At 39.2% G+C, this 27,793-nt stretch overlaps 3 protein-coding genes and 1 long non-coding RNA gene across 9 annotated transcripts in view; 2 read left to right on the top strand and 2 right to left on the bottom strand.

Moving 5' to 3' along the window:
- The window catches only part of shop (sulfite oxidase), an 83,309-nt gene that overhangs the window by 8,795 nt on the left and 46,721 nt on the right, over positions 1 to 27,793 (top strand). For 2 of the 5 annotated variants that reach the window (XM_087344636.1, XM_087344637.1), the window contains exon 11: positions 3,313 to 11,451. The exons of 2 other annotated variants lie outside the window; for them this stretch is intronic. In XM_087344636.1, the coding sequence (XP_087200762.1) occupies positions 3,313 to 3,343 (31 nt within the window). In that variant the 3' untranslated portion in view covers positions 3,344 to 11,451. Of the gene's footprint in view, positions 1 to 1,335; positions 2,457 to 3,312; positions 11,452 to 27,793 lie in introns of those variants that run through there. One more of the 5 variants, XM_087344638.1, reaches the window with a different exon arrangement.
- LOC110835147 (uncharacterized) lies at positions 174 to 19,850 on the bottom strand. Of its 2 annotated transcripts, XM_022075080.2 has the most exons (4): positions 19,746 to 19,850; positions 3,330 to 3,419; positions 2,591 to 2,727; positions 174 to 2,140 (listed from the first exon to the last, which is right to left on the bottom strand). In XM_022075080.2, the coding sequence occupies exons 1-4, from the start codon at positions 19,807 to 19,809 to the stop codon at positions 1,052 to 1,054; spliced, it is 1,380 nt and encodes a 459-aa protein (XP_021930772.2). In that variant the 5' UTR covers positions 19,810 to 19,850; the 3' UTR covers positions 174 to 1,051. The 2 variants fall into 2 exon arrangements, with proteins under 2 accessions (XP_021930772.2, XP_087200766.1); XM_087344640.1 differs by lacking the exon at positions 19,746 to 19,850 and having other exon boundaries at positions 3,330 to 3,504.
- LOC110837680 (fucose mutarotase) overlaps positions 11,794 to 27,793 on the top strand; it is a 220,189-nt gene continuing 204,189 nt past the window's right edge. The window contains exon 1 of the mRNA XM_087344646.1: positions 11,794 to 13,282. Within this exon, the coding sequence (XP_087200772.1) occupies positions 13,210 to 13,282 (73 nt within the window). The 5' untranslated portion in view covers positions 11,794 to 13,209. The remainder of the gene's footprint in view (positions 13,283 to 27,793) is intronic.
- On the bottom strand, positions 25,095 to 26,869 carry LOC110835155 (uncharacterized). Its single transcript, XR_002544808.2, has 3 exons — positions 26,799 to 26,869; positions 25,855 to 25,911; positions 25,095 to 25,360 (listed from the first exon to the last, which is right to left on the bottom strand). It is a non-coding gene; the product is annotated as an uncharacterized LOC110835155 (long non-coding RNA).

Raw genomic sequence — 27,793 nt, 5'->3', positions numbered from 1 at the left:
AACTTCTTCGCTGCGTTACCGTATGGAAAGTGGAGAGCGGAGGAGTTCGGGTCTGGTTTCGGATGGTAAAACGGCGCTTGAAAACGGTAGAACGCATTTCGAAACGGAATTAAATAAATTATTTAGAGGGATGTGATCTTCGTGATGTTCGTGTGATCTTTATGATCTGTGAAGAATTTTTATTATCTTTATTCATTATCTTATCTACAAAAATCAACAAAAATAATATAACAATTACAGCAGCGTAGACTGCTGGGTTTTTTTTTTGCATTTTTAATTTAGTAGTGGAAATACAGTGCAAGATTTTATGTCGTCAGTACTTTCTGGTAACGGCATTTTCGTGGATTATGAAATTCTTTTCAATCCATAAAAATTGTGGGCTTTCCTGCAGTCATGAAAGTCATTGGTTTGAAGATTTAGGGAAGTAATCTCGACCAAATATTATTACGATGATGTTAGAGGATGAGATGGGTGGAACGCGTATCGTGCGTGTTGAATATCAGAAGTTTGTACAACATTTTGGTTGGAGAAGCTGAAGGGAAGAGCCGAATTGGAAGAACTAGGCTTGTGATGTGGGATAATATTAAAATGAAGATGGCCGTCGTTAAGGTTGTAGTGCCGCACAGTCCGACAGAAGTTTATGTTTCAGAGGGCAGAAGACTTAACACCGACGCATTCATCCGAGACCCTCAAATCACAGCTTAAAGAAAGGTGTCACTTGAAATAAGCGTGCCAGACTTTCAACACACGTTTCACGTTACGTTCCAAATTCCGAAGTCTTGTTCGATTTTGTGACATTCTCCGTGTGCCGAATGTTGCGTCTGCTACCTCAAACGTAACTTGCGTGTGGCAATGTAATTCTTCAGGTACAGTCTTAGCAAGATTGCACATCAATACTGCATGGTCATCGTCTGCCGTCTAAAAATAGTTTTCATTCACTCTTCTGTACAAAATTTCAGTCACGAGAGACTCCGGAAGAGCTTCATTTTTGAAAGTAGTTGCGAGACGTATAGGCTTTTGAAAAATGTGTTTTTCTTATTATCGGCGTCCTTCAGCTTAAAGCTAGGAGCGGTTCATGTAGATCTTTTGGGGATGACGATGGCGAAGTAGCTTTTATGTTTTTAATCTTTTGCTTATTGAATTTGTCTTGAAATAAGGCAAGTTTTAATTTAGCGGTTGAAAGCGTGCTTGAAGACTTTTTGTCTGGTTTTGCCTGCTGTGTGTCAGAGGGCGGTGTTACACGTTCCTCGTCTTCAGGAATTGCGAGCGTTTCTTGGTCTTCTTTATCCAACATTGTAAGTTGCTCGATGATGTTCTTGGGTTTTGAATCCCCAGGTGCTGATGCCTGCTTGTCGCTGCCATCGTCATGCCTGCTAGCGTTCTTATTGACGTACACGACGACGTACTCTGAGAATGAAGACTTTGTGGGAGCGTTGATGTCGGCAAAGTCCCGGAAGTTTGCAAAGAAATCATTTCCACGATGCTGCTGTGGTCTTGGATTGGTAGCGCCTCCTCCGCCGTAGAAGGCCGGTCGACCGTGGCCGTTGTTGCTGTGGTAGTACGGACTGAAAAACTGGTGATTCCCCCTCCCTTCGTACTCGGGGACTTCCCGCTGGTCATCGTCGTTGTAGAAGGTTCCACCTCGGATTACTCCGAAGTTTCCGGAACCCAAGAGACTGTTGCTCGTGGTTTCTGCAGAAGCCGCGTGAATATATTGGTTGTCCCTGAATGACCCTCCGCCAAAAGCGATCGGCTGGAAAGTGTTATGTTGAGCCCTCAACAGCGCCGGTCGCTGGCTGTGGGCCGGTTCCTGGAAGATCGAGGGGCGCGAGTGACCAAGAGGTGGAGGCGCAGGAAAGATTGGCGCAAATGACGGGAAGAAGTGCTGACCCAGGCTGACGACATCAGCTTCCTTCCTGTCTTGCGTAGGAACTGCTTCCGTGTTCTCTTCTGAGCCGCCGTTGAGCTTGTCGTCTGGTTCGAGGTACGTGTCCCCGTCATCTCTGTAATCTGCCTCGGGTTCGGATCCCGTCGCCTCGGACGAGTCGCCGGTTTCCCTCCGTTTACGGGCCACTGAGCCGACGCCTGTACCGCTGTCTGCCTGTAGCTCATCTTCTGAGCGGGCAGACACCGAAGGATCCTGTTGAGAAAAGGGAAATGCCTCTTGTCAGTTCGTGTTACAGTCTCGCGCTTCGAGTAACTCGAATTACCTTATTAACGCATTTACGAGGATATTTTATTTTAGTTCAGTAATTTGATTTTAGATCTTCACGTCACTTCAGTTACTTTTTAAATTAAATATTAAATTTTAATTGAATATTTAATAAAAATAAATATAAGGAAATTATTGAGTAGTGTGCAAACGTGTCTACAATAGGAAAATAGTATTTTTATAAAATTGTCATCGTTTGTAACCAAACTGTCCGTGGTTTGATAAGAAAGTATGAATTTGGTCACGTGTCGTAGATCATTAATTTTCTTCCAAACCCAAATTAAACTATTTTCTCCGTAAACTTAGGAGGAAATACAGGAATTACATGCAATACAGGTTTATCTGAGATCTTATCGTGAAAGCTGCTGATGCGTTCACCTGTCTGCTAAAATCGTCTCCCTGTTCTTCGCGCTGCTGTTTCTGTCGTTGAAATGGTAGCCCTGTGATGGCCACCGTCGCGTCAGGGTGACTCCTGTAGCCATCTTCATCTGCTGCCTGACTTACACGAGATAAAGCTGAGGAAGAAAAGTGATTTACGTTTTATCTCAAATTGCGACGGCATGGAGGGAAGATACAATTGAGGTATAAAACGATTTGAATACGGAGTGTGGCTATCTTCAAGGCAGCCTTGGATTCTAGCGTGGATTTTAATCACTCAATTTCAATGCTTAAAAGAATTTAACGCATCTGCGTTACCTGGTTTTGAACTTGGCTTCAGAATAGATATCACGGTTGTCCTCAGTCTCAGGTTAGTATCTTAAAAAGCCACGACAGGTTCAAAATCCACTTAAACCCAACAACATTACGATTCTCACGTGTGATATAAAGTTAATTAATTTCTTCATGTGATACATCGTCATTAAATAACCCGTGAACCATCCAAATGGTACTTATTCAATTCACTGAAGACAGATTTACACTCTCGTATTCATCCAGTTGATTGGAGGCAGTGGCTTTCTCTTTTCAAGTAAACTTTCCACTTCTGAATGTGGGCTGTGATATCACGAAGTTATTTTGAGAGGGGGGGGGATGCCCCCAGGACTTAAGAGTCCTGAATAGAGATACAGAAACTTGATTTTTATCGTCTTTTTTGTGTTCAGGGTCGACGGAAACTTACATTGTTCCGCGTAGCTAGTTCCTGGGTTTCCGAGAAACTGTAAAGACGAAGGCGAAGGCGAACTCCTTACGTCTTCTGTTTTTTTCGCATCTGAAAATAATACACAGAAGTTGTGAGGACTGAAGGTACAGCTCCACGTATTATTTAGCTTTGGCATTGGATTAAAGCCAGTCATCTTCACTCTACGGCCACTTAACCTGCGGTACGGATTTGGTAGGAGACTGGTCTGGAGGCGGGGAGAAGACGAAAGACTAGTGGATCCTTAACTGTGTCCGATTACTGGGCTGACTGAGCTGTCCAAGGGAAATTATATTCACGAAGAAATAAAATAAAATGTCCAGTTCAAGCTGTAAAATAATTCACTACGAAAGATAATTGACCATTCAAAGCCCAGTGGTAAATGTACCACCTGTTGTAACAATCAGTAGTTCTGAATTTTACCCAAAGAGTGTGTTGGTGTGTTTCGTACGTAAACGCGGATAATTTTCTATACTGCGTTATGCAGTTGATCTTTGCAATGGTGAAGTGTAGTGTTTTCTTCGCGGTACGGACTGAATTCTTAAATAATATTTAGACGAGCGTAGGCTTCAAAGGGTGTTAGAATCTATTGACTTGTGCAGGAAATAAGTCGCCTTGACCAAATCTATTCCCCAGGAACTCAAACATTAAACTATATTAAGATAATCGAAGAATATGACTCGGAAAAAACAGTTGCACGCCATTTTGGAAAGAAAATCGTACGTGGGACAATAATATTAAAATGGATCTTAAATATGGTATGAGGGTGTCGACTGAATTAATGTGAATCAGGATAGACCCCGGAGGCGTGTGTAATAATATTTTGGGTTCCGTAAGAGGCGGATAATTTCTTGACTAGGTGAATGATTGTACTGTATTATTTACTCGCCAGCTTTCAAGTGTTATAACCCATGACTCTAACGTAATTGCGTCTTTCGACGGTCCTGCCCCGTGGCCACTTGGCGATGGACGGAAGAAAATTGCCAGTTTACTTACAGGAACCACCAAAGCCAAACCACACGATATTGGCCTGAACTCGAATGTATACGATTCGATTGGCGTCACTTTCACCGCTGTCTTGTGCAGACTCACGATCCAGCAAGCACGTCTGCCATCTGCAAAGTCGCCGACACAAATCCACTCGAGCAGAGAAGCAGGAAAATTGTCATGTTTTGTTTCGGTGGCTAGCAACGGATAGTCGAAACGAATTGCAAGACTTTATAATTGTATTCACGTGTTTAATGAAACTAGAAGTGTGTTTCGTGGTTCGTACCGAGTCGATTTATTCTCAGACAATTGAGCGTCGATGTTCTGACGTACAGAATTTGTCGTGCAGAGCCGCTCGCGAATATTTAGGAATTTTGGAAAGAATCTTGTACTTGTGCTATTTTTTCCAATCCGTCGACACTTCGAAGAGGATGGAATGTACACAATCCTGGAAAGAAGGATGAGAAGGTTGTTTTGTATTCCCGTAAATGATGCGAAAAAACCGTCTGATTATAAACGGCTTAATTGCGTTGTTACGACTTGTTTGATCCGCCCTTTTTTGTTGTAAATTCCCATCATGGATTCCTGGTTGTGTGAGAAGCTGTACCATGGAGGCTGCGGTTTGATGCAGAACGTCGTCTTAACGTATCATGACGTTTGTACCACGTCCTCAGCTCGCCGATTCGCCATCCAAATAACTCTTCATTCGGAAATGAAGAAGATTTAGTTCGACTTATAAACGGATGTTATAAAACACGTCAACAATTAGACTTGCATTGTCTCGGAAACTTGAATTATTTTAGCTTACTAGAGCAGAGTGCTCCTTTCGGAGCTCTTGGGGGGGGGGAGGTTAGTTTGGTGTCGTACTCAAGTCATTTGTTTACTCGGCATTGTTGTTTGGTACAACAATGTCATTGTTGTGTTCTATTATAACCAACCAATTTGATTGTTGTGTTCTATTATAACCAACCAATTTGATTGTTGTGTTCTATTATAACCAACCAATTTGATTGTTGTGTTCTGTTATAACCAACCAGTTTGATTGTTGTGTTCTATTATAACCAACCAATTTGTAGCCATTTGTTTACTCGCCATTCAACAATGGATATTCTATTATAATATATAATATTGTGTTGGTACAACAATGCCGAGTAAACAAATATAACGTAACATTGTTTGATGACGTCATCTTTTGACTACAAATAGGTTGACGACGACGACACATCACAAATTTTTATAATAGAATAAGATAGATAGATACTTCGTATTTTAAAATGAGCAATAGGTTCCATGACACCAACAGTGAAGTTACTTAATAATTGACGCGGGGGGCTGGGGACTGCCCCCCCCCCTCACCAAGTTCTCCTCTAGGAACAGGAAAGAGCACGGAAGGTATCGTGTTCCTCCCCTCACTCCTCCCGCTTGAGTGAAGTCGATCTTCACAACTTCATTGTTTAGTTTAACGTCCTGCTACGTTTTTTTTCTCAGCGAGATAATTTTTATATGCACTGTAAATCATCAGGATTCTTCCAAGTAATCCGATCATGACGGCAATACGTCAACTGTTAAATTCAAAATTTTATGTTCTCTTTAGACTGTCTGTCATCGAAAAGTCCCGTAATGTGTACCGGCTGGATTCTTTCCTTCCCCACAACGTCCAAACCTGCTCTGGGGACCACCCGGGCTCCTATCCAGTGGCTACCGGGTTCTTTATTTCTTTCTTTTTTGGGGCCGAAACGTCCGTTGCGTGACCGTTCATCTCTGTCTAGTATCGAAACTCAGAATGGGTGGAACTGTACCCTGTCACGTGTATGGTTCTTAGAATAATCAGCGATTATCTCCTTAAACATCGTCAACCAGTTGATCTTTGTGACGGTGAAGTGAAGTGTTTTCTTCGAGGTACGGACTGGATTCTTAAATATGATTTATATTAATTTCGTGTTTAAAAGAGTTAGTACGGGCAACATAAATTTAACATAAACACATAATACGTAAGTTTATTCTTCAGTAACGTGACATTTTACAATACTGAAACAGTTATACACATTTTAGTGCGGTTAGAAATAAGTTTTAGATGTGTAGTGAGCTCTTGCCCTAATTTATTCCAATACCCATGGAATTCGCGTCAACATTTTTGACTGTGGTATTAAAAATATGAAGGCTGTATTCCGATTTCGCTGATTGCATTTCGATACAGTGGTCTGTACACTTAAGTGTTTGTTGTCCTACAAAGAAAGAACATTCCTCATTCGGTTGTGGTAATTGTTTCAGTGATTTAGCAGACTGGCGATCCAGTTCTGCCATTGTTCTGCTTTATGTGGGACGGAGAAATTGTTATACCACATTAACTATTATAAACTTCCTTCCTGAAAGTGATATCGTGCTGAGAGGCAGTCATTTGTGCAATGATTTTTCTGGTTCTGACAAGGCACAGACGAGTATCAATTTTACGGTGTCATTTATGAAAGCGACGTTTGGCGCTGAAACCAGACATCTTAACCTCACTTGGCGTATTGCCAACTCCACCTTAATATAATCTTAACAATTGAATCTTCGTTAGATAAATAAGGATTGTGTGTACAAATAAACACTCGTAATTATTTACAAGACAGTCTGTAACTCGCTCATTGTTTATTTCTCAGAATAAGTTAAGTTATTGATCGACCAAGACAGAAACTGATAGTTGAAGTCATTATTTATACTTTCTTGTACAAACTGTAACATTTGTTACGACTGAAAGGAGGTAATAATGCACAAATGACTGAAATGTTTTGGAAAATGATGAGGTTATATGCCCTTTTTAGTATAGTGAACACAATAATGAACCTTCAGAGCAGCTATAGTATTTTATTTAGTGTTCTGTCTGACGACAGGTCCATATGAACAGGATCCTTCCATCCTTTTCTCGGACTGGGACCTGTTCATATACGTTCTTGGCAGATGATCCAGAAGTGGTTTGCCATTGCCTTCTTCTGTGTGTGAATGGAGTAATTGTTGGGATGCCACGGAGGAAAACTCCGTGTTGCCTAGACCACGGCCTTGCCCAACACAAGTTATAAATTCGGGCACCGCCGGGAATCGAACCCGAGACCCCAGGATTACAAGGCCAGCGTTCTAACCGCTATATCACCGTGGCTCAGCGTTATTAATGTCTATCGGAAATTGGAGTCATCTTTATGAAGTTGTACTATCGTAGATTTCCAATCGAAGTAATAAAACAGGTTTTAGAAGTACTGGGTTTTAATAGACGTGATTAATTTAATTAACATTAAAGTAAAAATAATAAATTACGTGATAAAATAAAGACACACAGTGTTGCTTCATATTTAGGGGGTTTTGGGCTCGAATCTCGTCCCAGAGATCCTCGGTGTCTTTTCTCAGTTGCTTCAGGCATTTGCCTGGATAGTACGTACCCAGTTCATCACTCATAATTATCACAGACGGAAAGGCAACGAGCGATTGCACGTGGAATGGAGAAAGGAGAAAGGCATGTTTGAAGTGAAGGAAACAGCTGACGGAAGATTTGCTTGGAGAAAGTAAGACGCACGTTTATGTTGCTGTAGGGGGCAAGTCTTTGCAGACCGGTTTCCACGCCAGAACTAGACTTCATTGCCAAGGTTAAGAGGTCGGGGTCAACGAATATCATATGCAGGGGCGGTGGACAACTACCAGCGTTCCCAGGAACGCTCGGACTACCACTCCTCAACACAACATCGTGTGATCCGTCATAACTCGAGTTTTCCCCTCGAAGTTTTAACACTTTTAAAGCCCAGTGGTAACGATATATACCATGTGCTTTAATATTCTGTAACTCTGAATTTTATTTTTAGATTTTTTTTTATGATTGTCAGAACAAACAACGATTATTTACGTAAACAGCGTTAAACAGTTGATCGTTGTCATGGCGACGTCTTGTGTTTTGTGGTACGAACTTGATTTTAAAATGTTATTTAGATGAAATACTGTTTTAATTGCGAGTCATTTGAAACGCCGGTAAACTGATATCAGAGTACACGGCGCTTCTACAACCCAGAAGGCAACCATCTTCAGAGTCAGCGCCACGAAAACCTCAAATCTTTCTGAGTAATAATCTGTTCACTGTGGATATAGCAAGCTTTATGCTTCAGAAAACGAGTAGATGTGTAAGAAAATATATTGTGAGTTTCTCTTTTAAGTCTCTAGGTACATAATTGTGAACTGTCAATCTTACACCAATTCCCTTCTGCCAAGATTCGAAACTGCCACACGCTTGACAAATCGCCGCGTCCTGTTTTCTAAGTCGCTCGCTCGCACGCGTCGCGGTTACGTAAGTCCGTGTGGTCACCAACGCTGACGCGTGCTACATCTGACTCACAAAGGCGGTGAAAGCAAACATAGAATTCATTAGCCCGTGAATCAGCTTCACCCGTTGTTAATGAGTGCACTGGTTCGGAATACGTGGAGTAGACAGACATAAATAGGTCACTTGGAAGACCTAGGCATAGATGGAAGGATATTATTAAAGTTGCCCTTAGATAAATATGGTATGAGGGTGTAAACTGGAATGTTCTGGCTCTGAACAGGACCCAGTAGCGGGCATTTGTGAAGACGCTAATTAATTTGGTAAAATTAGCAACTGTTAATATTTAAGAAAATTTTCTGTACCACGGAGTGGACTACGTACGTTTCATATGGTTCTACAATCGAAAATTATTGCTTTTTTTTTCTTTTGAAAATGAAGAAATATTTTTTATCTCATTTATTTTTGATCACCTTGTACCTAATTTTGGAAATCCAAAACAATATATACTTTCCCTTGGTTAAGTTTCTGTCGATTTAACGCTTTGAACATACGAATTCAGAACAAAATTCGAATAATTTCTTCGGTACTCAAACCCAGGACCAGCGGAAGCCTTATCGTCTACCCAGAGGACGAGAGATTCCATCTCCCCATCCTGAAAACGTCAAAAAATTCCCAGACAGAATGACAAAGACAATTTCGGTGTAATTTGAAAACAAGAATCAGTGATTCAATAATCAAAACATGATTGTTCCCGATCAGGTCAATATCGAAAAATATGAATTAAGCCTCGAAAGGGGAATGTACTAAATTTCAGGTCTCATTTTTTTATAAGAAAGTCACTTCGCGTTATGAAGTTTACATTTTACGAGACAAATACGTGGAAGTTATTATTTGAGCTTAACAGAACCCCTGAGTCTATTAGATATTTATTGTCGCTTACGTGGTTTGAGAATCTGCGTTTCATTCTTCAGATTATCATCTGTTTCAGATTCAAAACTATCTTCTCGACTTGACTTCCACTTTTAAAATGGTGTTCGAACCCGCGACCGTACGCACTCTACACCGCTGAGACTCTGTAGCCGGTCGGTTTCGATATGAATGACCTTTAATCGTATGCAAGTAACTGTGGAATCGAGTATCGAACAACTCCATACGTCACTTCCGAGTTAGTGAGTGTCTCGAAGTTGCCTGCCGCCTGCAGCCATTTTCAATTCTTCCGATTTTTTCAGTGATTAATGTCCATTGTCGTAGCCGTAAGTTTCATTTAGTATTTAATTAACAATCGTTTTAAACCCTAGTTTACATGCAAACTATAGGGGATCTTATTTCTGGAGCTAGATTGTTGTTATTTATCACGATCAGTACCAAGTATTTTGATGTAGTAGTACCCAATAGCATTCATTATACCTGCAGCAGTGGTAGAATAATGAAGTTACTGTTTTGATAACCTAGCGTGTTGGTTGAGCTGTATTAACACGTTTGCTTTTATGAAGTTTGTCAGATGACAATAGGATTTGGAATAAAGCTATATTATCAACTTTTTATACAGAATAAATTAAGATTTCGTGTGACGTAATGAACTATTTCAAATAATCCAAACACTCACAGAAAATAAATTATATTACCCATTTATACGATATAAAGTCAAGAAAGCGTTTAATATTTAATAAAAACTTGAGTCATTTTCAACACTAGAAATTTTTCAACAGAATAAAACAAGTGTGTATTTAAGTACCATTTTTAATGATGTTTTTAATCGTGACTTTTCATTCGTAAGAATCTTTCTACGTTTGAAACCATCCATTATTTTTAAAAAAAATTCTTGTGTAAAGTGAATGTATTTTTACTGATAGATGAGTTTTCATAATTTTTTTGGGGGGTACTTAATTAAGGAGTGAAAATAGGCGAAATAAACTGATCTGAGTGTGTTTTTAGCTGACATGAATCATAGATCTGACTTCCAAACTTTTTTGATTTCATTTCAGAACCATTTGATCAATATGATTTTTCCACGTTATCAATTTTTAGACCAATAAATTTAATATTTACCAACTCTTGCATGTCACGGATTAGGCTAAAAGAGTAGTCCAATATGTTTTTTGATTGAATAGACTTTTTCTGAAGCAAAGGCAAGTTTGACGGAGTGGATGGCCGTGTAGGTCTCTCGCCCCCCCTCGCTACTTCTCCTTGCCAGCCAAGCGACCGTCTCACGTGACAGGTTAGGACTTGAACAGCGTTGTTTCAGCCCAGAAATGTGAGCTGTGTTGTCTTTGTTTGTTCCGCTACCACAGGAAATGCTAAATGGGGCGCGCGGTGTTTTTATGATAACACGTAACACTAAAAACGTGTTCGATGCATTTTTACAGTCTGATGGTTGCTTTTATGTTATAATTATGTATTTATAATAACTCTTGAACGTTAAAAAAAATCATTGTAGGCACTGAAAACATCGTTTCAGTCCAAGGAAGGATTTGTAATAAATTACGTTTTTTACGCGATAAATAAAATATTTCATGGCAAATAAAATTAAATTTCTACCTCAAAGAAAAAAAAGGACGTTTCGGTATTTTCAATTGTTTACTTCTGTTTAATTAAATAACCACTATTTATTCTTGAACGATGCATAACCCATGATTACACTGTGTGGGTAAAATAAAGAGTTAATGATGGTTAAAGATTAATCGACGCTGTATAGTCTAACCTAAACTAACCTAATCTAAACTAACCCAACTTAACCTAACCTAAACTAACCTAACCTAAACTAACCCAACCTAACCTAATCTAAACTAACCCAACCTAACCTAATCTAAACTAACCCAACTTAACCTAACCTAACCTAAACTAACATAACCTAACATCATAAATAAACAATAATCTTGGCATTTGAACGCGACATTATATAAAAGAAAAATAAAGTTTAGTTACATCAATGGGGAAGCAGTGTGTTGGTTGTCTGCGTAGAAGTTTAATGGGGATGCTTCGTAATGCAGCAGCATCGAAGGCGGGGTACATGATAATATTAAAAATAATATTGGCGATTGTGGTGGAATACTGGATCCACAATAGCCAATTAGGAAACAATATTAGTTACTGAGTTCGGTATGGGGTATAACACTTAGATTATTGATTTGGTATTTATTTAACTAAAGATTTCTTTAATGCAGCTTTAGATTTATACTTCGTGGCCTTATGTTCATTATGGACAGATGTTTTGTGCAAAATTCTGGACGTTATCTATGCCCACTGAAAATATTTGTTAGCATGGTATAAAATAATTTCCCATATTTATTGTACTAATACTAAAATTATACCAACGATTAATATTTGACCGACAAGCAGATGAACTGACAGATCATTTATAAAATGTTAAGCTTTTATCAGAGCTAACAAAGTGAAACACATTCTGACATAGACTATTTATACCCATTTATGTATCTGCTTGTAGTTTCTTGTTTTCTGTACGTGGTCGCTATAAATGGACTTCACATATTTCAAGTTGTAGCTTTCTTCTGTTTTCCTATGCAAGGCCGGATAAATGGTCTGGAGATGTTTATCTGTTGTCAGACTTGTACTTTATCCACCGAAACGACGGTCTCAAGTGATTAAAATGCTTTATGATCGATGTTTCATAACAGCGGCGGCTTTTATAATTTTGGCCTTGGCAGTGGCGGATCTCGACTTTTGTGTGGAAATAACACAAATAAACTTCCGTTGTTGTTATTATTATTATTATTATTATAGCCGGTCTCCGGCCGAGATTTGAACCGGTTCCTTTAGAACAGTGTCCAACCTGTCTGGTACTGTGGACACCCTCCCCAAAAATATCTAATACATTTTGATTAAATTATAAATATAGAAAGAAATTATTTTAAAGACACTTGGAATATTCGGAACATGTAACAGGTGTTGACTACTTGGGGAGCGTATTATTTTATTTCTTTAAATCACAGTGGTAACTATACGTACCACCTACTCTAACAGCCAGTAACTTTTTATTTTGCGCACATAGTGTATTTGTGTTTGATACGATTCTCAGAATGACAAACACTATTTCCTTGAAGTGTCCAGTTAATCGTTGTTATGAATCTTTGTTGTTTTCTTTGAGGTACGGGCTGATTTTTTTAAAAAAAATATTTAGATTAACTTCGGGCTTTAAGGTCAGGGTAATAGACCCAATGTAGTGGTTCCTATTTACGAATATAAAAAGATAAATTTAACATACATACATACATATGAGTCTTATATGTTTGTCAGTATTAAATAACACGACAATTTATCATCCCGTAACAGTTATTTGAAAGGGCTACATAATCGTCCCTGAGTATCTACTTTTTAGAATCTTACAGCACAGTTAAACATAAATAATAATCATAATATTAAAAAGGAATAAAAATATGCAGGCGGTTGGCAAGTGTCACGTGCGCGTTCGATCTTTGTTTTGAAGTGCGTATTTCATCAGTTCGATATTCCGCGATACAGTCTTTTTTTTTGTGAGTGATGGTATTTTAAAAATGAACGTTTGTGAACTACAGTGGGCATTTTAAGTGGTTTGAGGAGTGTTCTTTCGATATATCGATTTATTGGTGACTGTGAATGATAAACGTGCAAGATGACATCTTATGCAGGTGGACCCAAACAGGAATTTTGCTGGAACCACACGCGAATGGTAAGTAGAACTGAATATTGTCTACAAAATTTTTGATATCTGTGACTAATCAGCCTTTTTTCAGGAAGTTAAATGTTAAATGGACCTAATGTAGTATGGACTGCGGCATTAAACTACACAGAATCTTGATTTTCAAACGTTTCGACAAGCATTTGTGTTGCCATCGTCAGGGTGAAAATCGGGTATTTGGAAGTCCTAATATATATCAGGCATTGCTCGGCGAGTGGAACGTAAAGGAGCTCGAACAGATGAGAGGGCTGTTGTGCAGCTGGAATTAACCATGTGATTGGGGTAAAAATGATAAAATGAGGGGTTTTTTTTGGGTGGGGGGTTAATTTTGAAATCTCTGGAGTTGGGTCGTGCCGCTGTGCGTCGTTAAGCAACAGAGCACAGTCAGTTTCTGAAGTATTGCTTGAAGTTTATTAAAATGCGACACGACTTTGTTATTACGGAGATGCAATTATGAAAATAGGCGTGATTTAAGTTAAATTGCATTTCATGCAGTGGTAACGCGCAAAGTGAAAAAGAAATTAGCGAAATATAATTTACTTGATTCGAGGTGAGTAAATTCCGTTACAATTGCAAAAGAAAATTTGAGGAAATTACTGTCTTTTATTATGAACGTTTTTTTTAAATTAAAATTACATTATCGTGTTTTTTATTGTTATTATTTAGTGTTCTGTCTGACGACAGGTCCATATGAACAGGATCCTTCCATCCTTTTCTCGGACTGGGACCTGTTCATATACGTTCTTGGCAGATGATCCAGAAGTGGTTTGCCATTGCCTTCTTCTGTGTGTGAATGGAGTAATTGTTGGGATGCCACGGAGGAAAACTCCGTGTTGCCTAGACCACGGCCTTGCCCAACACAAGTTATAAATTCGGGCACCGCCGGGAATCGAACCCGAGACCCCAGGATTACAAGGCCAGCGTTCTAACCGCTAGACCACCTCATATTATTATTATTATTTAGTGTTCTGTCTGACGACAGGTCCATATGAACAGGATCCTTCCATCCTTTTCTCGGACTGGGACCTGTTCATATACGTTCTTGGCAGATGATCCAGAAGTGGTTTGCCATTGCCTTGTTCTGTGTGTGAATGGAGTAATTGTTGGGATGCCACGGAGGAAAACTCCGTGTTGCCTAGACCACGGCCTTGCCCAACACAAGTTATAAATTCGGGCACCGCCGGGAATCGAACGAGACCTCAGGATTACAAGGCCAGCGTTCTAACCGCTAGACCACCGTGTACTTTGGAGTAAGATCATCATGTACAATCCCAAACGCATTTACTTCGCTGTAAATTAACTTTTGAAGTCAAAGGTTAGATTTCAGGTTCTCAGGGCGGCGTGTATGTAGATGACTGTCTTTGGCGGGGAGGGGGGTGTTATTCCGCGTCATTTGTTGAGTGTTTACCGACGTTTATAGCTGTCACGTGGAGTTGATCGTTAATTGCGTAGGTCTACAGAATTTTAATCTAAATGCTCAATGGAAGAGACCACTCGGGACGTAGATGGAAGGATAATATTAAAATTGATCTCTGAGAAATAGGATATGAGATTGTGGACTTGTGAACATGATACAAATATTTCTTGACTATCTGGGCGACGATGATTCTACTCAGAAGTGTAAGTTTGTTTAGACTCATTCGTTTGCTGGAGGTATTACCATTCGAAACTATGTAATTAATAAAAGAACTTATATAAAATAAGTAATGCTTCTGTTAGAGGAAAAATTACAATAAAAAGCAGTCCATACCCATAAAAATAAGCCAGTTCAAGTTTGTTTTTTTTCCTTTGTGGATTACGATGGTACTTTTGCACCAGAATTTCTCTCTTTTAGACATTTTGGATCAGGCACCGAGAAAGTTGTGTTTGCAACAGTTAGCTTCTTTCTTTCCTGTTCCAAAAGGTTTTCTGTGGTTCCAAACTGCGACTGTTACGTTAGTGATGTAGAAAGTTACGTAAAACAGAATCTAAATTAAACTTAACTGCTTATTTTATCAGGATTATTTAAAGATTTTTATTATCTGTGGGGTTAGCGCCCGATAAATAATGTAAATGTTCAAAACCGACCATCAAAACAACTGCTAAATAAGACGTTCTGATAAGAACGTGTGACGCATCGCTGTGTTCAGATGTTTTCTTGTCAGTCGTTGTCTCACGTCCAGTTTGTTTTTTAGAGTGGATAGGGCGAAGCTTAATTGTTGTTTTTTATTCTGTTATGAAATATACCTCAGATACTTTTTAACTTATCTGGCAATCGGATCGTAAGAAACGTAAACTTGGAGCCACAGAAACCTATTATAACAATAAGAGAAAGCTATCCTATTCGTATGCGTCGCTGAATTTAATTTGTTTATTTCAACCAGGAGAAAGCGGCTTGAGATAAGAGTAATGCCACTTCATAGCAGTTAACACTAAATATGATGGCGTTATTTTATATTAGCTTGATTTATAGCGGTGCCCTGGCACACAGGCAGCGTTCATCCGTGTGTGGAGTGGAGTTTCGCTACGGCGCCATGTTCCTAGGCAACGTCATGGCATTGTAATGACAAATACCAGAACAAACACTGAAGAACTGTTAATTGTAAATCGAGAGCAGTTTTTGGCCGACAGTTCTGTTGTCTGAAAGACTTTTAAATGTTCTTAAATTATTTTTGGATGCAGTTCGTAAGTTTGCGTTAATATGAGTTTGATTTTATGGGGGCGTGTTCTCACAGACGAGCCTCTCAGAATTAAGATACGGTTTCAGATAAGCGAGCGGATGTCCCTAGGAGAATGAATAATATACAAAGTCCACGTTACATAATCATCAACTTATCTAGTACATGAGTAACGTCAATACGTACCCCGAAGAAAAGCTAGTCAACTCCGTTTAGCGAAGTCTTTTTTTTTTAAGCTAAGTTGGTACAGAAATTCTTCGTGTTTTATTGAACCCTAAAATTTATTACCTTTCTCACAAAAGCCTGAAACTGGACGTTATAATAAGGCAGACGAGTCCAGTGCACATCCTCAAATCCTTTTAATATTATCTTTCCATCTTTATTTATGTATCCCAAGTGGTGTTTTCCGTTCAGATTATTTTATGTACCATATGAAGCAGTATGAATAACTCTGAGGAAGGTTTGTTCAGTGAGATCACGTTTACTGAGTCTTTGTGAGATAACCGGGTGTCACGTGCTCCTTTATGTAGGAATGTGTAACCTTGTATCGTCTGCTTCGGCTCTCAGACCTTGTTTAACGCGTTTAACACAAATGTCCGTGTACATTACTGGCTCTGACCTTTTGATATGTATCATTCCGCTACGTCCTATTTTTGGACGCAAAGTTGAACCTACTTTCTACTTTTCACTTGTCCTATAAATAAACTCCTTTATTTGAATCTCGTCTGCAAGATGGTTTGTAATGTCGGTAGGATATTTGGATTTTAGTTTGTTTGGGGTATTTCGTGTTGTAGTGTAATGGCGGACAGGGTGTTGAACCTTTGGAACTGCCTTAGTGTAGGATTGTGTGACGACTAACATCTTAAAACGCGATTTGCTATTAATCGGGCGGGTTACCTCTACCGTGAAATGACTACACTCCATTCGTTTGTCACACGTTTCACGTCTCCATGACGACTTCTCAGCTTTCCAGTTTGCACAATGTTCTATGTACCACTAGCAAGTGGTAATCTTGCTGGTCGTCTCTCAGGTAATATTAAAACAATTTGGAGTCGTCAGTTGATTCTTTTAAAAATTGCCCGGTTTACGTAAGCAGAACACATTTCAGCGGTGCGTTGATGGAAGGCACACTTGCTTTGGAATACGTCTCGTAGGATGGACAAAATAAGACAGATCTGGATGTTCAAACACTAAAAGAGATGACCTTGAAAAACAGCATCCTCAATGCTAGTCCAGAGAGAGAGAGAGAGAGAGAGAGAGAGATGCTGGACAGGAGAAGAAAGTCTGGAACCTGATTCTTAAGTTCCTTTCACTTTCAAACTATCAGACGACAATTCTCAATAATTTCACTACTGCCCGATGGCATTCCTTTGCAATTTTGAGTAATCAACAGTGAGTGAATGTAATAAGTACACGGATTATTGGATTACGTAGCAGAAACGAGAATTTCTGTGTCCGCAAATACAAATAACAGGTATCGTATATCAACTCTCAGCCCGCACCTCAAAGAAAACATCACACCACCATTACAACGATCGTCTATAGTTTTCGTGAGCCATATTATTTCCTACTTTATTATTTAGTGTTCTGTCTGACGACAGGTCCATATGAACAGGATCCTTCCATCCTTTTCTCGGACTGGGACCTGTTCATATACGTTCTTGGCAGATGATCCAGAAGTGGTTTGCCATTGCCTTCTTCTGTGTGTGAATGGAGTAATTGTTGGGATGCCACGGAGGAAAACTCCGTGTTGCCTAGACCACGTCCTTGCCCAACACAAGTTATAAATTCGGGCACCGCCGGGAATCGAACCCGAGACCCCAGGATTACAAGGCTATTTGTGATAAAAATTTAGAAAGCGTCGGGGAAATTTGTGTCTAAATAGACGTGGAAGGTGGTATCGCATTTCCTGTACATTACTGTAATTCGAGGAAGTTGTAGATCACGAGACAGTAAGACTTGGCCACATCTTAGTTACGCCATCAAGTGTCCATACGCCCAGATGTAAATTTCTGTATCTCTGAGCAGAATAAACATTACGCCCTTCTGGAATATCCCCACTTGTTTTGTGGAACAAAATTAAATATACGCGATAAACAGGAATAATCAGTAGACGTGTGAGGTGAAACTGTATTCTGATTGAAGATGGCCGTGTAGTCTGGTTAAAATTTCGGAGGTCCTTGTTGCTTCCATCGTCAGAGTGATGAGACAGACATTCTCGGACTCACCACCGTGAAAACCTTAAATCTCTCTAATTCCTCTTAAGCTGTAAGCTGTAACAGATTCTCCGTCTGTTCCGTTTATGTTTCCGTCGTCATGGTAACAGACTTTAAGTTTGCGAAACGTACACACGGATTTCAGAAACAAAGACACTTCGTCTTGTGTTCTTCTTTTGTTTCGACTGCTTTTGGTGTCCATATGTAGCAGGTCGAAGAAAGTGGCAGATGATGTCTGCGCAAAGTGAAAACAGATTTTGTTCTAACCCGTATACAGGCGTAAGAGAAACAGAATAATTGCTCGAACTAGACCTACTTTTTATGATATGTTATGTATAACGTTTATGCCAACTTTTTAAAAGCGACAGACCATAACGACGTGAGAAAGTTTGTCTTAATTTACTGTTCCGGTGCATATGTACTTTTCTTAACTGTACTTCTGAGTAAACGAGATTTTACCAGACTTCTTTAAAATATTTTAAATTATACTGCAATGTTTGTAAACACGAGAATTAAAACCTGCGTCCTCCTCCAGTAACGATTAAGCAATTTAAAAAATGCGTTATTATTTTACATTTTCCTTCCCGGTCCTTTTAAACTTTAACGAAAATAACAGGTATCAGATTTGAGTTTTACGGGACTTTGAGAATACCAATGTTACTCTTCTGGGTGGACTTGTAGGTACGTACCACAGTTTCTGAGGAAGATACTCGATCCATCTTAATGGCTGAAGATGGAGGTAGTATGTTTTTTTTTTTAATATTGTTACATGCCTGCTAATTCACACGGCGTTACCACCCAGAAGACGAGCATCGTCACTGAAAATTCATGTTTTTCCTCGAAATAAATGAAAAATTACGTTCATCGGCGGATGGATGCATCATGTAGGAGCTTCGGATGGAGAGACAGCCCGGTGTGGGGAGAAAGTAAGTTTTGTTTTAGGAAACTTGTTGGAATGCCTTTTCTCGTTGGCTGAGTGCATCTGAAGTGTCGTCACAGAAACATTTTATCCTAAGTACAAGTATGTTGCAGATACAAAATCTTCCGTGATAATTTTAAAGCTCGATATCTCATTGAATTATACTGATTTATTTCGAGATAAGAAACTGTCAAATGTCCTGACTAGTCTTGAACGACGTACTGGAATTTAAAGCTCGTTTAAATATTTATTAATTCAGTCCGTACCGCAAAGAAAACACAACTCTCTAGCATTACAGATATTAACTGGTTAACCCTTTGAAGCACAAAGGTAATATAAGTCATATTTAATAATTCGCAAAGAAAACACTTCACCATTTCAAAGATAGCTGTTTCACGAGTGTTGCGTAGGTGGTACTTATTATTACCGCTATGATTTAAACTGTTAATAATCTTGGATTGTTTTAATGTGGGCTTAACTATTACCGCGCAAACAATCGAGACATCTGGTTTCCGGCAAAAATTCTATCCTTATCAAATCCATTATTTTTCGACACTTGTCACAAAACCCAATGTCCTCTTCAACACAGAAAGGTAATGAAGGAATCCACAATCCCATGCACAGAGTGACCGACACCTTCCCGAGCCCTGTCCCTTCCTTACCGTTGTGCATGAGGTGGGCAATGACCAGTAGTGACGCCAGCGCCACCGTCCTTCTTGTGAGCATCTCGCGAACCACACAGACTCCACTATGCACGCAGGCGGACAGGAATCTGACTGAAGCCGAGTGCCTCACTTTCTCATCGTTTTATACGTCTTCCACCTTCCTGGCACTTACCGCAGTGTGCAACCTGTGGTACACGACCCTGTCAGCTCGTACATCACTCGGAGTGGGGGGCAGTTTTTTTTAAATTAATAAACAAAGTTACTTTTGTGAGGTTAGGTTTCTCACGGAGGCGAATGTAAACATGGCTGTCTTCTGGGATTTTGTGCCGTGTAGTCTGGTAGAAATTGGCCGTCGTTTCATAGGTGCTTAATGCCTCCATCATCAGGACGTTTCGTCAGTTTCTGTAAGACGTCGCGGTATCCCAGAACATGAAACCACTTTCATTTTTAAAAAAATTGCTCAGATAGTCAAGATATTCCCCGTCTCTTATGGAACCCGGATGTTCATTGCCGTGTTCACAAGAGCGCGCCACTAGTTTTGAGCCAAATTAATTTACTCGGTGAAGAACCAAGACAAAATGCAGTAACGTTCGTTATAGGGTGTTTCAAAAATGAAGATGTGAAATGGATTGGATCAGGGTAGGCTCCAATTTTGAGACCTGTGATGATGGATCTCGTAGAAAAAGAGGATATCTGTTGTTCTCGGAAGACTGTACAGTGCAGTGCATAAGTAAAAGAAACGCAGAACTTGGAGAAATTGTACGTTTATCGTAAGTTTAGTGTTCGAGGCTTACGTATCATGGAAATGTCTGCGTTGCTTGAACGAGTGTGAATGAAAGGGAAACATTTGGGACTTTCTTGGCGTAGATCCCATGTAACATATATCCGTGCCTGAGCAGCATTGAGAATGAAGCCAAGTTTGTGTGAATTAATATAATGCTTCAATAACCAGAGTGTTTCAGACCAGTAGTTTCAACTTTGTGACTAAGTTCTAGACTTCTAAAGTGACTCAGCTCACATTTCACAAGCCTGACTTCAGTTCATTCCAACTATGAGTGTCTTTTGTTTTAACACATTCATCGGAAATTCCTGTCAGGTCTCTCAGTAAATATAAATTGTGAAGCCAATTATAATCAGACATGATAACCCAGCCGGGGTACAATCCCCGGTAGAGGCGTCTCGATATTTTTCCTTCATAATTGCACCCAGAACTAGGAATACCTGGGACCACAGCGTCGAAGTAGTGGATGAATAATGAATCGGAAAGTAATTGGAAGTAAACGGTCGTGGCCTAATTAAAGTACCACCTCAGAATTTGACTGAAGGGATTGAGGAAAAATCACGGAAGACCTCTTCAGAATAGGCGGTCTCCGGACAGAGATTTAACCTGGGACCTTTCAGGAGTGGTGTTTGGTCCCGGGTTACGTGGTAGGGGTGAGGGGGTCCCATGTCGTAAATCGACCGGAGATGGCTCGAATCCTTTCCTCTGTATTCTGAACTGTTTTAAGTCTGACATTTAATTGAATGTTTAAATTAACAAATTATTTAAGTACTTTTAAGTTCGTGGTCTTGGTGTTGGTTCCGCTGTTTGTTATCTGCACCCTGATGTGTGAAAGTTATGTGCATAGTTGATAACTTCCCTGTGGAAATCTGGTCATGTGAGGATGAGTAGTGAAACTTGCATCTTTGCTTACGTTCTGGTAGTACTTCCTCGGAAAGTAAGAGGTGCTTATGAGTTTTACTTTGACTAATCCCCTAGGCTTCATTCTAGTCGAGAACGGATGGAATCATCGGCATCGAAGAGGTTTCTACAGGAAACAGAAAAGCGGTCTCGTTTTAATCAACCTACCTTTAAAGGAAGTATAAATGTCAAAGGTACATATACATGTGGTAGTTAAAATGGCAAAACGTTTTAAATAAATATAATGACAACTTTCTTATAACTTGTCTTGATGAAAGCCTTAACTTCTAAACGTCTTATTCTGCGAATGGAAAATTGACAAATGTGATTAACAGCGTGCAGTATTACACATTAGCTATTCTACCGTGTTTCTTTGCAAAATCTGTTTAATAGTTCATTTTGTACTGCACAAAAGTTTTCATTAATTTGTATCATATGTTACTTTTACAGAGTGAATGTTCAATGTTTTATGTTTTGAATTTATTTAATTTATTTATTTTAAGTGACTCGAAAATATAACACGCTCGTAGCGTGTGGCGTGGGTTAACCAACGAAGAGTCATTTGATAGTTTCATTGTAAATCATGACTGAGTACAGTCATGTTCAGAAATGAATGCACAAAATAAGCCACAGAACAACGCAGAGAATGGAGGAAAGATACCCACTGAAGTAGACAATAAAGACTGATGTTTTTAAGTGAGAGTGTATAACGGGTTGTGCGGGACTGCATAGTATAAAATTAGAAGGTATTGAATATTCACTCTGTGTATAAATATACAAGAGTAGCAAATATTCTATGGAAAAGAAAATCCCGAATAAAAGTTGGAGATATTCATTAAAATTGTCCTTTATAGAACGGAGACAGTCAAGGACCCTGGCGATGAGATGGAAGGGGCGGTGGCCCGGATTTATGCTTGGGGAAATGTTGTTGCGGTGGAAACAAGGATATTTCAGAATTCTCAAGGCTTTGCGATGCCATTTATTTCAATCGGAACAATAATTGTCGTTCCACCTGACCCAGGCTCGTTCTTACAGAACGGTTATTGGGGTCATAACAAGAGATGTTTCTGCAAGGCTGGGTACAGCACGATCTGTTGATCAACATCTCTAAGCTTCATATCATATTTTCGTATTACAGCTGATGGCGAATCAAAGTTTTGTTGCCACAAATTAATGTCTTTGCACCATCATATAGGAGGTTAGGTTCATTTCTAAGACAACTCAATAATCCTGTCACTCCGCTAACAATATCATACGATTTCGTTCAAATTTGGTTTTTGATAGATCTACATTAAATTTTTGTCAAGACGTTTCAGTTTTGTTTCAGTTTGATTTATTAATATTTAAAGTCCCACCATATGCTTTTAACGTTCGGTAACTGAATTTTGTCCACTGAATTTTTGTTTATGACTTTTACATAATTCTAACAATAAATGGTGTTTTTATTTCTGTAGGAACTGAATGTTTTATCATTATTTAGATGCGCATGTATATATATTTATAATTGCGAATTTTTATTTGTTAAATTCACTCAAGGGGTTTTTACTTACGTGGGCAAATGAACTTTCGTATTCTGTTTTGAATTCTTACAGATTTTGATGAAATTTTGTAGCCCGCGGTATACGATTTAAATATGTATTAATCAATTGGCGGCAGAACTTGAGGACTTAAAATGACATTAACGCGCATATTTCTGTTACTATGTCTACCAACGTCTCGTCTTCTAGAATAAGGGTTCTTGAATTGAGCTTGGAAAATCTAAAGGCTTATATTCCTCAAGACATTGGACTGATCTTGTCTTGATCTTGAGGTGATGTTCCCCTAGCCATGACCTCAAATTGACATGAATATCGTCATTTACTGTCCCACAGATCGGCAGATATATGCGTTTGAAAAAATGATTTTGTTATGACGTTGAAAAATTCAAAGACCTCTCTATTCGAGAAACCCACAGTCCGATATTGTCGTAGATAAATATGGAGACCTGTCTCATAATGACCTTTGTAGAACAGAATCTGCCTTTTCTAACAGTTGTTTAGGTAGTCAAGAAATTTCGTGAATTTTGTTTATAGAACCTGATGGTTCACTACTGTTTCCACAGGAGCCCTCAAACTTCCACTATCCTGGCCCAGTTTCATCGAGTCCTCACCCTTCCACTGCATCTCCTAAAGATTCATTTTAATATTATTCTTCCGTGTACACTGGGGTCTTATGCATATGTTTCCAATTGGCCATAGTCCTTATCCTGTTGTGGTAAGATTTTACGGACTTTCGAATGAAGAAATCGATGAAACACGAATCTGGAATTACCAGGAAGTGAGGGTGGTTGTCAGGTCGTACGCCTTCCGCTTTCTGGGGAGCTTGTAATTGATGTACTTCGCTGCTGTACTGCGGGAAAGTGTAACACGCAATGCGCAGGGATTAAGTAGGCCCAAGCTCCGTAGTTTTTATCTATTTTATTTATTTTTTAAATTAATTTATTTCTTAAAGATGTTTCACGTGCTTATCAGTTCATGTTAATATGACCACACATCACATATCAGGTCTTATACTTAACGTCTGTCGTTAATTAAAAGTTCATGAGACGTATCGCCGTATTAAAATTAATAAAAAAGCACGAGTTACTATGGGAGTCAATTGAATAAATCTGTTACGAATTTTAAAATGAAATCGGTGCTTGTTCAACGCCGTCATTTGTTCTGCTTCGAAATATGGGATGGATTAATGGATGATGAATTCGTAAGAATATGGAAGCAAGTGGTCGTGGCTGGATATGAGGCAAGTATCGCTATTTGTCTGTAGAGACTTAGTAAAACGAGAAGAATTATTAGAGTAGATAGTCGGTTTTCGCGCCGAAATTTCAATCCGGGACCTCCAGGATACGAACCAAGGGCTTAAGTTACTCGGCCCACAACGTTCGGCAGGTACAAATATTACATAACGACTATCTCTTTCAGTTCAGTTAAAAAGTTCATAGGTCACATGCAACTTCTAATTTTTTAAAACATCAGTTCCTTTAATCTCGTTTAACGATTGCTGGGTAATTTCCGGTTGTAAAGATTTTCCGTGACGAGCAGATCAGTCAGAAATAATGGTGGAATTTGAGTTTTAATATTTGTGTGTTTCGGGTCGCTAGGCGACGGTAATTACAGTGTAGTCTTCCTTTCACAGGTGTGGAACATGATATTTATTATTACAGTGAATGGAATTTGAGGTTAGAAAGGCCCTGAAATTATACTTCTCTGTGTACGTCTTTTGTTATTTGCTATCTGCGTTCGTCTCTAACTCCGTGTTCCAAACAATAGTTCGATAACAACAATGCATACAGTTATAAATTTGATTGTTGATTTTGAATTCCATAGAGCAGTAGCTGATTTATCTGTGATTTCATTACACGTACGCAGAACTGAACTTTTAAAAGTAAAACACGAAGATCTAACAATGGTGCCCATTTTTTAATTAAATAACAAATGGACTTTGTGATACAGAATGTTTTATAAATACTTCATTGTTGTGGGATTCGTTAAGGAATTTCGTGTCATTTTACTGTCATTTGAGCCAATTTAGTGCATCTCTAGGTTACATTTTAATGTCAGTATCTGGACACCAAAGTTGTCTCTTATCATTAGGTTTTAAAAATAGTTTGTTCTAAAAAAAATTAAACCTCTTGTTACGTAACTTCCTCTGTTGTCTTTATTCTGTACGTTTTAAACGAAACAAGCTGATTATTTATTTTCGTTTCATTTATTGACTGAGTACAGGCGAAGTGAAACAATGGCTCCTTAACACTAACATAAAGGCGACTGACTCGTCATCTGACGTCTTCCTGAACGTCAGATAAGAGAAGCCGCTGCTGACCCCAGTAGAAAATGAATTGTCAAACACATCAGCGGCGATGCCACGGGCGTGAAGGCATCGTGACCTGCGCCATCTGGAATAAGAAAGTTGAACCTGGTTCAAATTAAACAATGCGATTTCTAGCTGTCGGCTGCGTTAATTCCTTCAATTGTGGCTTTGTACGGGTGTGGAACCTGGTCTATTACGTTGGAGGAAGGACGCTGGTTAATGAATAGGTTTCATAATTTGTATTTTTCACCAGTTATTGTCAAGATGATCAAATCAAGGAGAATGAGATTGGCGGGGCATGTAGCGTGCGGAGATGAGAAATGCTTACATAATTTTGGTTGGGAAACCAAAAGGTAAGAGACCGCTGGAAGACTAGGCGTATATAGGATAATATTAAAATGTATCTAGGGAAATGAGGTTGGAGGGTGTAGATTGGATTAATCTGGTTCAGGATGGGGATTTATGGCGGGTTATCATTTAAATTTTAATGAACCTTCGAATACGTGCTTGGAAATACTTTACTTAATGCTGTGTAACCTCGGCAGTCGAAACAGCGTCGTTGAATAATGTAGTACTTACTGTGTGACGTCTCATTCTGCTCTGCGTGCGCTAGAATAGCCCCCAGGCGATTGCAACCTGCGAGTAAAGTCAAACCAATCAGCCGTCCCGTACCACAATGGTTACTATACATACCACCTCTTTTAACATTCACTAATTCTGCATTTTGCACACAGAGTGTACAGAACAAACAGCGATTATTTCCTTAAACAGCGTTAAGAAGTTGATCTTAGTAATGGTGAAGTGAAGTGTTTTCTTCGCGGTACGGACTGGATTCTTTAAATATTGTTTCTAGATGAATTTAGAGCTTCAGTGTGTTTAAATTAGTTTACGTGTACGAGAAATGGAATTTTTTATTGATAATCAAATTAACTTACGGAGAAAATTAAGTTTACCGCATAAAAATAATAGAAAGACACTCCGGAGGAACGACATTGTGTTTTAATATAGTCTAAACTAGTAGATTACCCGTCAACAGAGACGGGGAAATATAAGGTATTAAAAACACACAGTCAAATATTATCCCGCAAGGCCAAAGTCCCTTAACAACATTACCATGGCGACAATTGTAACAAAAAAAATTGTAATAAGGTCAAAATCCCTTAACAGTAGCAAATAATCATCAAGAAACTAACATTTCTTGTAAAGACAGATAAAATGGAAATACGTTTGTGAGGATGAGATTTTAACTTAACTGGCTGACGACCTTGTCTAATGGCAGGTATTATTAATTTTCGGGTTTAATTACAAGGTGAATACGTGATTATAATATTGTCGTTTGATGTGACGTTAGTCAGACACCTGAAGACGGTCGTAAAACCAACTTGCGAAACGTCATACATAAATATACCTCAGACAGTGGACAGTGTCCAATACGGTATTGGTATAACCACCGACTGTCTACGTGTTAATTACAATGAATTGTAGTAACTACCATTTTGTGTGTTTCACTTCTCACCACCTACCTTCAGCGGCTCCTAGCAGCACAGCGACGAATACGGCCGTCGTAATGGAAACCATCCTGACCACCAGCAAAGTGACGAATGCCCTTTCAACTTCCTTACCTTTCGTTGGGTCAGAACAACCCCAGAGGTGGGGGGAGAAGAGATCAATATGCAAAATATATTTATAGACTTGCACTGGCAAAATAGCGAACACACAAGAGTTTAAGATTGCGAAACTATGAAGAAAATTTTCGTCTCCCTAGTGACTGGAATCGTAAACCACCGAATTCACAAACGGATGCCAAATTCCGCTGTTCAGAGGGCTGGAGTCTTGTTCCGTATTCGAGAGCCATCGGGTTCGAAACTTTGATCATGACTGCCGCTATCCTCAGTGTATGAAGGAATGCGCCCACTTAATTGATTAAAATAGGCCACCGGCATCTCTTTTGAAACCCTTTCCGATCATAAACATCTTCCCATAGTATTCGGCGTTCCTTCAGTGAAATATACTCCTTAAAACCCAGTGGTAACTATATATACCACCTGCTGTAACAACCACTGGCCGTGCATTTTATTTATCAAGCTGTCACTAATTATCGCCCTAACTTCTTCGCTCTTATCTTATCTTTACTAAAAGGACGAGCGGACAGTGCCTGGGAATCTTCTAACAGTAAGATGAGCTTTCTCACCCCCACCCCACCCCCCGGCCCCCAAAGTGCCGCCAACTTCTGCCCCACCAATTTTCTCTGTTTATGCTCTCTTGTTATCCTTCCGAACTCTCTCTTCGGCTTGAAAGTGTTATATAAGGATGATAAAATAGTTGCCCAAAGACATTATACGAATCCTGTTGGATGTAAAAATCTCACTTTTGTATAGTAAATATAACATCTCTAAAAGTAATCAATGTATCTGGCTCCAAAATAACAAAATGTCTTTAAAAAAGAACGCATAGAAGCTGATTGTCACTCAGCTAGTCAAGAAATTCTCTGGATTCTACGGAAATCTTGCCATTTGCT

Source organism: Zootermopsis nevadensis, unplaced genomic scaffold (genome assembly GCF_977971745.1).
Source record: "Zootermopsis nevadensis isolate Lab colony 2312 unplaced genomic scaffold, Znev_1.0 Znev_ptg000008l, whole genome shotgun sequence".
Taxonomy (NCBI): domain Eukaryota; kingdom Metazoa; phylum Arthropoda; class Insecta; order Blattodea; family Termopsidae; genus Zootermopsis; species Zootermopsis nevadensis.
The sequence above is the reverse complement of the archived record's forward strand: the minus strand, read 5'-3'. Positions and strand labels throughout refer to the sequence as shown.